General features: G+C 41.4%; 1 protein-coding gene across 2 annotated transcripts in view; it reads right to left on the bottom strand.

Moving 5' to 3' along the window:
• Positions 1–4,799: 4,799 nt before the first annotated feature.
• Positions 4,800–12,698, bottom strand: part of CD44 (CD44 molecule (IN blood group)) — a 117,616-nt gene continuing 109,717 nt past the window's right edge. For both annotated transcript variants that reach the window (XM_075425981.1, XM_009935247.2), the window contains 2 exons: positions 11,630–11,708; positions 4,800–8,347 (listed from right to left, as the gene is read on the bottom strand). In XM_075425981.1, the coding sequence (XP_075282096.1) occupies positions 8,131–8,347; positions 11,630–11,708 (296 nt within the window). In that variant the 3' untranslated portion in view covers positions 4,800–8,130. The remainder of the gene's footprint in view (positions 8,348–11,629; positions 11,709–12,698) is intronic.

The raw sequence follows: 12,698 nt of genomic DNA, 5'->3' as shown, positions 1-12,698 counted from the left end.
TCTTTTGTTACACATCATGCCAAAAAGTTTGAAATGAAAGGCCCAGCACTGTGACCTATGTTTGCTGCTTTTTTCAAAGCAATGTTTCTGCAAGAATGACCTAAAAAAAATAACCCATGCAGGAGGCAATTCTGCGATTATATGAAGTTGTCCCTCTTGAAAATACGTACTCCAAAGGCTGATTCTCTAAGCTGCTGCAAGCCCCTTGTGTGCCCCTCTTTCTCCATGTCCTCAGCCTCAGAGAAAGATTATTTCAGGAGTGTCTTTGTATCTGGAATGCGTCCACCTCTACAAGAAACCATCTGTTCTAAGGTACTATAAAAGACGGTGAGTCATGAATCATTGACCCATATTAAGTGATATTTCTATACACCCTCTCGGATATGAAAGAAAAACCGAGAGACCACTTCAGGGCTCCTAAACCTTAAACAGTCTTCCATGTATTAGTCAGTGCATGTAAACAGGACAAGGATATGAAAGAAACAGGTGGCCCCAACTTGCAGTGCTTTAGGAGGAAAACAGCATTAAAAATGGCACTCAGCTGGGCTAGCAAGAGTTGTTCGCAGCAAACACTTACACTGCAGGCATGTGCAGAGCCCCCGCAGGGCTTAGTGCCCCTGCGCTGCCGCAGCTCCCCCAAGCTGTGCAGAGCCCAGTGCGGGTGCACGAAGCTGGGGCGGCTTTGCAGCCTCGGCAGGCGACGGTCTGCTGCAACGACAGCTCCCTTCTGCTGCAGCCAGCGCCGGAAGGAAACCAGATTGGGTGCGAGATCAGGGCTTGCGGTCGTGGCGGCGTTAGCAAGGCAGGCAGGTTCTGCGGCGATAAGCAAAACGTATCTGTGCAGAGAGATAAATTACAAAGCTGACTGCTGCCCACTGAAACTCGCGGGGACGGGATCCGGAGGAACGAGGCCTCACGCTGTTTACGGCACTTCTGTAGTGCAGGGACGAGTATTTAGAAAAGCAGTCTAGGGTACGTCTTTGGCAGTGTTGTGCTATTCATTCTCACTTGTGACTGCACTAAAAATCTGTTTGCCTTTCCAGCAGTTGTTTGTAAGACTGATCTACCTCCATCTGGCTGTTTGCTTACTGGGGTGCCTGAAGGTGCTCCATGGATTGCTCCCCCATGATCCACAGACACCACTTACGAATCGCTGCTGTGAAGGTGCGCAACAGAGAGCAGTCAGCTGACTCCCAAGTCTGTCAAGGGAAAAGAAGAGGGGCCAGGCTAGGAAATCCACTCAAAATTAATTCCGCTGTTTCACCTATGTTACCAGTATTACCTAAACTGCCAGGATCAAATAAGCTTTGTTAGCTTACTCATTAGCAATGACTTCTGAAGACTACTCCATATGAATGAAGATTGCTCTAAAAAAGGAAGACCTGCACCTTTGCAGTTAATCAGGAGCAGGCTGACCCTACGAGCCATTTCTGAACCCTGTTTCTCCCTTTTTTGACTGGTCTGTAACCGACAGGCAGGCTTTATACCTGTCCTCCGCACGCAGAGGGAAGTCACCCTTCTTGAACAAAGGGTAAGTTTGTTTTCTAAGTCACTAGCTGAACATACAAGCGTCCTTACCTAGAGTTCATTGCAGACTTTCTCTTGATGAACGAAAGAAACATTGACTAGAAAACAAACCACAAAAAAACCTGCAGGGAAGTATCCAATAACTATAAACTTGTCTCCGCTGATGCATTTGATGACCTACAAAACAAAACCTGCTTAACTGAGCAGATGATTGTAAAACAAACCCCATGTACTTGCATGCTAGGGTACAGTTAGAGAGTCAGCATCTAGACATAGGTCGCCACTCTTTGAACAAAGTCAAAACAGTGATTCATTTGTAGATCCAAAAAGTAAAATGAACTCCACATACTTTTTCTAGAGGATTGCTGTGAGGCTTGTATCGATGATGGTTGTAGTCCAGAGCACTTGCTGAAAGACTTTTCTCTCCTTTGTTGTGCTGTTGCCAGTGGAGATCACTGTGTCTTGGATATGGGGCTCAGCTGTGACAGGCTCATCTTAGAACAACTCATCCTGCACACTCTGGCTGAAAGCTGCTGAAAACTGGCTCTCTGAGCTAGCTAGGGTGAGGGCGCTGCTGCCAAGCTGCTGCAGCAGCCCTGAAACAGATGCTTGTTACTAAAAGGAGTAGGTTGGTGAAAAGTGGTGAATATAAACTCGGACTTAACATCCAATCACAAGGCAAAATATACCCAGTTTATTACTGTTTGTTCTGGGTAAATGAAAGCATAGGCTCTCAATTCCTGTGAGGAGAATGTGGTCACTGAAAATTATTTAAGCTTTTTTTTTTTCAGATTAAGCCAGGAAAAAAAAAAACAAAACCCTTTTGATTATGCGGTGCCAGAAGCTAGATGTACACCAATGACTGCAAGGAAATTTAGATATGAAGCTAAATTTCTGCTGTAACCAAACCATTTATACACTGCAACATGGCACTAGCATATGGGCATTAAAGCTGGCACTACCCTAACACGATTGCCTGAGGCAGAGTTTTCAGATGCCAGATACAAAACTTGCAGCCTCTGGAGAAGAAGTGGAAAATGACTTATTGCACCCTTCCCTGTCCTGGGTTGCTCTGGGAGTTTGAAGGACTTCAGGACTAACTCAGCAGACCTGGAACCTGTTTGATGTACAGAGCCTCCACTGCTTATGAGCCGTATGCCAATTCCCCACTGCCAGCCACCACGGTCCCAGCTTCAGCTGTGCCTTCGGCATTGCTTACCAGACAGCCTCTTGCCTTAGCTTCAGCTCCAGAAGAAAGCTGTTGTTGAGCTAAAGTCTGAGTCAGGTGGGTGTTTCAGAGTGAGACTTTTCCTGAATATTCTAAAAAATGCTTGAGGTTTTTTCTGATAGATGCACTTAAATTTATGTCAGTTCCTATTTGACTGGACAAATCCTATTTTACTGGAAATTGTCACAGCCTTTTTTTCCAATAGGTAATAAATTACTTGTAAGAATTTCATTGTAGTACAAAGAGAAAGCTGTATTAGGCACTTTTAAGACTTTCATTTTAGTCCAAAGAGAAAGCTATATTAGGAATGGTGGATCTTCCAAAAAAAAAAAAAAGTGATTTTGCACAGCTGGATCTTCTATCTGGGATATTAAAACTAGCAAAAACTATGTCTATTTCTGAAAACAAAAAATAGCCATCTTCTCATTTGACAGTCTTTGAGACTTGTTTTGATCCAAAGCTTTGTTATTTTTATTTTTTTTTCTGAAAGAAAACACAAATCTAATGACATCCACAACAGCGTTCAATGGACAGATTTGTGTGGCAGAGAATGTACGAAAATGGGTTTCATCCATCCACTTGTTCATCCAAAACCCTTTTGCCTGTAGAGTAAGAAGTTTTAATATGAAGTTTTAATAAAAAGTTTGAGACTCCTTGAACCTGTCGCTCAGGCAAAACCTTTCTAATGCTTGCTGGAACCATCCAGACAAAATTGAAAGAAGGCTGTGCTAAAAGTATATGTAAAGCGTTCACTGCCTCTGCTTTGCTTGCACTTTAACAATAGTCAGGTCCCTTGAGGTCAGGCGGGCTTCTTTGATGTTGGATTTGCTTCTTCAGTTTCAACTTTTCAAAAAACTATGCAGCAGCACATTTGACCTGTGTGAATATCTGTGTGAGTCTGGTACTTTAAACACAGGAAGACGAGCAAGAAGAGAAACGTTCTCGAAATCTTGCCGTTGCTAACCTTACTCCAAATGGGTGAGACAGGGAAGACAAAAAAGTACAGCCTCCATGCTGTACAAAAGACACTGCTACTCATCTTTGCTAAATTTGCCTCTCATTTCTTATCGTCGCAGCTACTTGCTCTCAGCACAGTGTTGGTGGATGCCAGATGCAGCATGGCACAGTCATAACGAGAAATAATCTACCAGGGGAAAATTATTCAAAATCAGTTTGCAAATGAGCTGGCAAAGGTGCCAGGAGAGGGTGACTTGGAGGTTGGGGATTCACAGGAAAAGGCCAATTCTTTTTTGCTTCAAGTGCCAAAGTCCTGGGGGTGTTGAAGGGACGTTCCCAGTAGTAACACAGAGATTTCACTCTCCCTTTACTTGCTCTCCCAGCGACTGCGTGCTCCCTCCGTCCCTAATACCCTGGAGCTCCCACTCCCAAAACACTTTTGCACAGTTCTTGCCCCCTGTAAGGAATGAGAATTTATTCACCCACTCGCACGCAGCTGGAACTTCACCCCAAGGAATAGCCCAGTGCAGCGCTTTTCCTGCCACCTTTTTGTCCTCTTCCCCTCCATAAACTAGTCCGTACCTGTGGGTACCCAAAGGGTTTATATTTGACTAATCAAATCTCTTACAACCACAGGAGTCAGAACCTTGAACTGTTTAATAAGATTAAGAAATAATAATTGGCTAATAGACTAATATAGCATAAAATAAACCCATTAACTGCTGGCTTACAAAATAGCCTGGTGTCTGTGTATGCTGAGGCAGAACACAGCTGTCAGAGGATTACTTTCCTTCATCTACAGAAAGAGTAATTAGGACCAGCCCCAACCCGCATGATATACTGACCTCTGTCCCTGCCCAGCATTGTTTCTATGTGCTAAACTGACACTTGTAATTGTCTCCTGATAATATTGCAGGCAACACGCTTCAAACTACCTAGGACAGAGGCTGTTCTTGTTGTTGTCAAAGGACACACAAAACACATCACATGAGGAACATTGAAGAGAAATCTAATTTTGGAACCAATGTTGTGGAAAGGTTTCACACATCCACGCAGGTAGACATGATGGACGCACATCCTTTCTCTCCTTTAATCAAACATTCCTTGTAAGATCTTCAAGAAAATACAGGTGACACAATCACTCCGGATTGCTTGATGATAATATTACATTTTCATAAAAATACAATCCCTCTCTTAAACATGCTTACTGCTTTAGACAGTGTTTCCTTGAGGAGGTGGTCTGGCTTAGGTTTATTTAAAACCTTCCAGGACAGAGGAATGACACAAGCTGATCATGGAGTCCGTTCTAGGTCCAGCCTGGTCTCCTCAGCATTTTTAGCAGAGATCCCCCTTCTTCCCAGGCACCAAGGGTAGACCAAGACCCAACTTGTCCATCAGCACCCTGAAGGAAGGGCTGGATCTTGCTGGGCGCTGCACTCTCCCAAATGCTGTTGGTTCAGTGAGTCAGGAATAGCTGTGAAGATATTATTGGGTTGATCTTAAAATGGACCAAGTTTTCTGCTTCTAGGGGGAAGCTGAATTAATCGCTAAATCCCAGAGCATCTGGGGAGCCTATGGGAGGCTGGCAGAGCAGACAAGGTCATACAGCATCCAGCTGACCCTAGCTTAGAGTTCACAAGCAGAAAAAATGACCCCTGGCTCATCAGTACTGAACACGACTATCCTGCTGAATACCTCTCTCCCACTAATAACGCCGTTCTTACTTTTTAACCTCCATGTGGAATCAAGTTTATTTTTGGAAGCTTATTTTACAGTTCAAGGTGTTTTTAGCAATACTATTTTTAGTTACAATTTAGAGATGATATTTTCTTTCATTCTGATTAATCTGTTAAATAAATATGCAAATATATCAAGTACTCTATATAAAAAATACATACACACAACAAACAACCCCTCAAATAATAAAACCGAGATTAATAAAAATATGTACTATATTATACATATGAAATAGCCATCTAGTTTTGAAACTATAATGCAGCTTAATTACACATGACTCACAAGACATAATCTAAAAAGAATCAGCATATATAAAATAATGGCATTGCCTCTGTAAAGAGAACTTTAGCATCTCCCTATTTAAAAATATAAAAAGAAGCCAACCAGTGTTGTCCGTGCTCTTACAGCTACGGACCATTAGATAGATTGGGAAGGAGTTTGTGGATTTCTCCATTAAACATCTGAATAGGGAAATGAGCATGCACAGCCACCTTCTTTTTTTTTAAAGAAAAATTTAGCCTTCAAGACAATGAAATATCTCCTTTTGATTGAGACCTATATTCAATGAGGATTTAAAGAGGGGAATAATTCTTAGTCTGGATCTCCATACTTAGTGAAATGAGTACATAACACCAGTTTAAACACAGCCTTCATCAGATAATTTTGATTTATAATGACAAATAGAAAAGCTTGCTTAAAAACATTACAGGAATTAAACAAAAATCAATGCACAGAACCAACAGACTTCCCACTATAGTTCAGTATTAAAATACATGAAAGGACTGAGAAGTTTGATAGTGGACCACAAGTACTGGCAGCATAAATCACCTTGACCCCATTAGCTTCATCTTGTTTGAATGCTTTTGGACCACTACCTGTGTGACTGTTCATAGAGGAAACATGCTGACCTACATAAAGTCAGAAAACATCCTATGTGTACTTTAAAAATCACACCTTGTCTTGGGACCTTTTGCCCAGGCATAAATTGCCCCTGAGGAGATACCAGATACCCCTGCAGATACCAGGGCACCGAGCAACCCAATGAAACACATAGGAAACTGCTGGAGGTTGTGACTGAGAATCATAATCAACAGTCTTGTGCTTTATGTTCCAGTAAAGACCAGGGCTAGCTAATGTGAGTATTCAGCCAGCTGAATACTCATCCTCCAAATTGCTTCAGATGAAGAACATAAAACAACATGTGTTAGCAGAACAGTTTCAAAGACAGGCACTGTGGTCACTGAATAGGTACACCTGAATCACCCTACTACAGGACCTTCCCCATCCCACAACTGACACAGACCACTAGTTGCAATTACCTTACATTGTTTTTACTTACTTTTTTTTGAGGCAGCCCATTAGAAGTTATCATTCTCCCTCCATTCCAAGACACTTTCTTAAAAATGGCACAGACCACCGGTAGTAAATAATTTTCTTCCTGACAACTCATATCAATATAATGCACAGCATCATAGCTCAATACAAATACGTTACATAACAGACACATAAAGACAAAACAAAAGCATATAACAATGCAGCTGCAGCTACTTTAATATTTTACATGCCTGGGAGAGTTTCCTTTCATTTTCTTTGATATTTTCTGCAGAATTTGAACTTCTGGTACCAATAAGCAAGTAATGTTCCTTTTGGTATTTTTAAAAAGCAGAGAGGGAAAAGTGGATGAAATAGAATTCAGAGGAAATGAGCGAGATCATAGAAGGGCAACTTTTAAAACATCAGCAAACTGGTGTAACATGATAGTTACAGAGGAAACAAATTTACTAGGCTCTGCAACTCCTAAGTAAAATGGAGCAGAAGCAGTCAATTGCTTGATTCATGCAAGTGTGATAGAGCTGGGATCATTCTGTTTTCTTCATTATCCTAACTGACTCGTTAAAAACAGGCAGATAGTGTGACCAATGAAGGAGAGCAATGAACACCTCAAAAACTCAAGGATAACTGTACAGATTATTAGGATAATAAAGTATTGAAGTTTATTATGTATCAGCTCATGTTTTCATCTCTTTATTCCCCCCGCCAAGAAGACTTGCTGTATGCCCATAGACATTTAAGAACAGAGATAAATATTTTTTTTTTTCTTCTGGGTTTCCCTCATTGCAGACCAAGTCATAAATCATTATAAAATGTCACTTTTTGTTTATACTGTCAGACTCTGAATGCGCCTACTGCTCTTCCTGGCTGGAAGGCATTTCTGAAGGATTCTGACGTTTTAGACATTGTCTAGGAGGCCTTTTTGGTTTAAACTTGATTTTTGCTCTTGACATTTGTTCCTCACTTACTCTTGTACCAGGGCAAGTTTAGTACTTTAAATGCCTGTAAGCTGGAGTGACTGGATACTTCTGCAGCTCCGCACCGCGAAGACGCTCCATCTGGGGAACAATGACGTAAACTTGTATCCCTCCTAACACCCAGGACACGGTGAGTGTCCTCTGTGTAGGAACCGGGAACTGAAAACATTATGCAACTCTTAGGGGCTTATTTCAGAAAGAAAATGTCAATTTTGTAACTCAGACATAATTTTGAAGTGATGAAAATTGAGTAAGACTTATGCTTAATTATGTTCAAAAGACATCAGTAGCACAGTGCATCTGTGAATTCCTGTCCAAGTTCCATGTGATTTTGATTTCCCCAGCTCTGATCTACTTGGCAATTTGGTACCGTTACACTCCACTCTTCATGTCAAGCTCCTGATGATTTTGTGTTTCATTAACGGTCAGGAATTCGTCACATGCTCCTGTTCGGTCATTTGACTGTTCTTTATGAACCAAGTGCACCATTTCTTGTGATTTGCTGGCATCTCCGTTTAACCCACTTGTCTTCCTGTCTTCCACTGCCCCTTTGCCATTGTTAATGACTAGCTTTTTCTTCTGCCCACACCTAGAAAGAAACAAAAAGAAAATAAGTACTATAAATGAAGACTAACAGAAAAAAGAAAAAGAATAAAAGTCAGTATTTAGGAAAAGGTGCTTGGAAATGAAACTTGTGTCTGCCAGTGCAGACTCACGAAATGCAAAGTGTAAAGTTTCTCCATATTGCATATTTTATTTTTTAAAGCATCCCCCATTATATGCATAAAGTTTGGCAGGAGCTCACTTACTCAATTTGTATCTATCATTACTACAGGTAGGAATAACATCCATTACTGAAAGCTAGAAAAGATTTTCTAACATTTGGATAGATCCACACTTATGAACTTTGTACATACCCCACTCTAAGGGCAGGGTCATTCTAAATCCAGACTTGGGACCACACCTTTGAAAATGCTCAAGTTCTTGAGGTAGCAGAAAATTTGGATCAAGCTCTCACCTCATTATACAAGGTAACTTTTTCCTTCTTTGTATTAGCATGTCGGGCCTAGAAGCCCACCAACAGCAAGGAAATACAGAGAACTACTCTTGCTACTATCAACAGCATTGTTCCTTATGATATTAAGGTAGGAAATAGCTACTGTGCTTTTAAAGTTACACTCACTGCAGTGCTGCCCAATAAACTCTGTACGTAGCTCTGAATGCACACACACATGCGCACACACACACACACACACACACACACTCTTTTTAAAAGTCACCAGTCCAAAACTGATGCATGCTGGTCAACATGCGCTGGGTATTCTTCAGGGTAGTAAGAAAGTACTAGTTACAGAGCTGTCAGATTTGCCCCTGACTGTTAAGATGGTTCTCTGGCTACACAGTGCTGAACATCCTACTTGTGCTCAAACAGCCTTGTGTAAATCAAATATACAAAGCACAGCTCTCTTAAAGGGGTCAATATCTCTGTGAAGTTTTGCTTTAAAGTGCTTTCTTCTTCAATGAAGCATATTTTGCCTGAATGACGAACTTAGCAGTTCAATTATACTCTTATCCTTCTGAAATATTACTATTTCATGCTTACTGACCGATAGATGAGGGTTATTTTATCTGAAGTAGCTCAGTTCACTGGGCCAATGTTACACACATCCTTGGGAATGATTCCTGCTCTTCAGCCATGAAATGCCAAAGGAGGCCATCGAGGAGCTGTGGAGCTCCACAGCCTCTCTCGAGAGCAGCTCAGAGTGTCTTTCCTGACGTGATGGTCAGGCTGGGCAGCATCTTCTGTTGGACCCTGCAAGGAGATCCTAACACGTTTTACAACAGGCACCGGACAGTCTTTGCCACAACAGGAATAACTAACTAACTAACTAACTAGGACCATGTTGAACCTTGGCAGTTTTGGTTTCTGGCTAAAATAACTTATCACAACACCAATAAAAAAAAAAATAAAAAAAGGAAATACTATAGCCAAACAACTTTCTATTTACTGAGAAAGTCCAATTGCTTGCTTGAAATGTTTGAAATCTCTGCTATACTGACCTCCTAACTAGAAAGGCCAAATCTATTCATTTCTGGATCAGGAAGTTAACTACCTTGAGACTAAGGCCTACACTTCATTAGGCTCTTTCAGACAATCCAAATGAGTCTGAAACTGAAGATGACGCAGTTAGCATTCATTCAAAAAATGGTGTCACTGACAGCATTACACAAATAAAACCAGATTTTTCTCACTTTTTAAATAAATCAAGGCTTAAAATGTTCTCAGCTTACTGCAGAGCTAACACTGAAATACTCAATCCTCCTTTCTCAGCTATCAAGTTCTATCACAGCACTGCTGCAGTCTTAGTTTCAGATTAGTTGGCATTCCCGTATGGCATTCCCCAGGATGTTGACTGCAGAGCAACCACCTCTCTATGAATTTTCAGTGTATTAGCTCTCATCAGAATAGATGACGAAAGGACTCTTGAATTCTTCACGTTATCATTTGGATCCTGCTAAAGTGAAAGAAAAAAGTCCACTTGTTTCAAGCACACCAGAGTTCAAAAAGTTTTCCTCACAGTGATTAACACCTATTACTGGGGTCTAATCCATGCATTCATACACATACGTGCACCCACACGCACTCCCTTTGCGACTCACTCCCAGCTGCATGGAAGCTCTAAGTAAAAGATATGTTTTCCGTTAACGGTATCTAGGGCAAAATTTAAAGCTCTGAGGTGGTTTCATTTCTTGTCATATGCAATCTATAATTAGCCATAGTGGCCCTGTTTGTCTGTTCCTATGGTGACTCTCGGTTAAGAGGGAAGAAACTATGGCAGTCTCCACTTTTAAATGCATAACAGAGTAACGTATAAAATAATAAGCCATGCCATTCAGGCTGTGTAACTCCAGAATCACTTCACAGTAAGCAAGTTGTAGAGTTTTCTGTCTCACCATATGCTTGCTAGCTTTCTTATTTCAACAGGTCTCTTCTAATACTGTCAGAGAAGCACTGGTATTGTGGATACAGTCACAGGGCAAATATCCCAGGTGGCATCTCACTGCTGACTTCAGCAAAGCTGTATCAGTTTACTCTGACAATTCAGCATTTGGCTTGCACAGTTTTGTCTCATAGCAGTCTCCCACATTACGGGCAGGGACTGCCTGGGCTGCTCCCTCACAAGGGTGGCAGGGCTCTATTCTAGCACCCAAGCCATGCTTTGGAGGACCGTGACACTATTTAACAGGAGCATTAACACGTGCTTTCCTGCAACCAGCAGACTAGGAATAAATTTGCCCACTGCTTCCTGAATAAAAATCTCCATGTGAAGGTGAAGTAAATAAAGCTACTGTGAGCTCTGATAGTAATGTTAGAACATATCCCTGTGACTGCCAGCTGTGATACGGCCTTTTGTTCGGAAGGAACAAATTTTAATCCTGTGACAGCAATTGTCTAATACAGCCCTTCACACTGTACACAGACAACATGGTGATACCGGCTGATCCCGCTACTGTCTATGTCCACCTCACATAGTTTTCACGCTCAGTGGACAGGATTTTCATATGAATGAGTCACAGTCAGAGGATCATTAATTCTCTATGATCTATACACAGCTAGTTTCCATCTACAAGTAAAGACCAAATGGTCTATGCAGCTACTGACTTCACGTGGTTCCATGTCAGTGTGAAGGCTGATGTGTGACCTGTGCAGGACGCAGTGACCTGGGCCCTCGCACCCCAACCCACAGAACTTCATAGAGGAAGCTCATCCTTGTGTTACACTATTCTGCTCTTCCACAAAATGTTGAAGCCTCTCAATGAAGAAAATAGCAAGGCAGTGTGTTTCACCAAAATAAATGGGCCACCTTACCTTCTCCGACTGTTCACAGCAACGCACACTGCAAGAATCAACGCGAGTGCCACCAGAGCGGCAACTACGATCAGCCATTCTGTGGGGAGAGGTGAGCGTGTTAACGTGTCTTGTGGAGTTTCGTCATTTCACAGAGCTGAAGGAACACAGGCTCTTTCACAGTCTTTAAACTGTCAAGACTTTTTTCCTAGTTTGCATGAATGTTTGTTTGCATGACAAAGCGCTTCTGTAGAAATCGAATACATTTTCATCGCAGGCCAACTCAGATGAAATACCCCGTCACTGGTAGCACCTATAAGCACTGTACTTTGGTGGGCATAGGTGAAGAGGAGTTGTGTCACACATTTACTCCAAGAGCAAAAGAAAAGGCTTAGCAATGAGAAATCTGCAATCCCAGGCATAAAAGCAGGACGACTTTCAGGTAGAGTGAAACGTTCATTTTTTCATTTAAAATCTTACTTTAAGGGGTATTTTTAAAAAAGGATCTGCAGAACTGGAAAGGACCCTAAGAGGTCATATAAGCTCCATTTCACTCCAGTGAAATGGTCAGTAAGCAGACGGCTGAGGAATATTCCATTTGCTCTTAACATTTTTCGTAAAGGAGATTTCACAACGTTCCCAGTAGCCTGTTTATGCTGTACTACCATTATAGCTCTTAAGCTAACTCCTTTATTTTGTTTGTTTGAAACAAGTCTCCCTTGTTTAACAAGTCTCCTACATTTCATTTGAAACTAATTACTTCTTCCAATTAGTTAATTATTATTACCCCATGGTGAAAAAACTGATAAGCGTTCTTTCTGTAGCATACTCTTCTCATATGTCCCTTCAGTTTTGTCTGAAAATGATGAATTCTTCAAAAGGTGCTTCAAAAGTCACCTTTCCAAAATTTTCTTTGTGCTATTCTCAGTTTTTTCTTCTATGTGATTAATACAATGACTTGAACTTAACACAGAGCTTCAGCTCTGGACTTGTTAGGCCTCAGTAGAGTGGGATAATTACTTTCTCGTTTTAAAAAATTACTTTACTGTTAATACATCCCAGAACATATTTTCATTCTTTTGCAATTGTG

Source organism: Opisthocomus hoazin, chromosome 7, assembly GCF_030867145.1.
Source record: "Opisthocomus hoazin isolate bOpiHoa1 chromosome 7, bOpiHoa1.hap1, whole genome shotgun sequence".
NCBI classification, from domain to species: domain Eukaryota; kingdom Metazoa; phylum Chordata; class Aves; order Opisthocomiformes; family Opisthocomidae; genus Opisthocomus; species Opisthocomus hoazin.
Note: the sequence above shows the minus strand (reverse complement) of the source record. Positions and strands in the feature narration are given on the sequence as shown.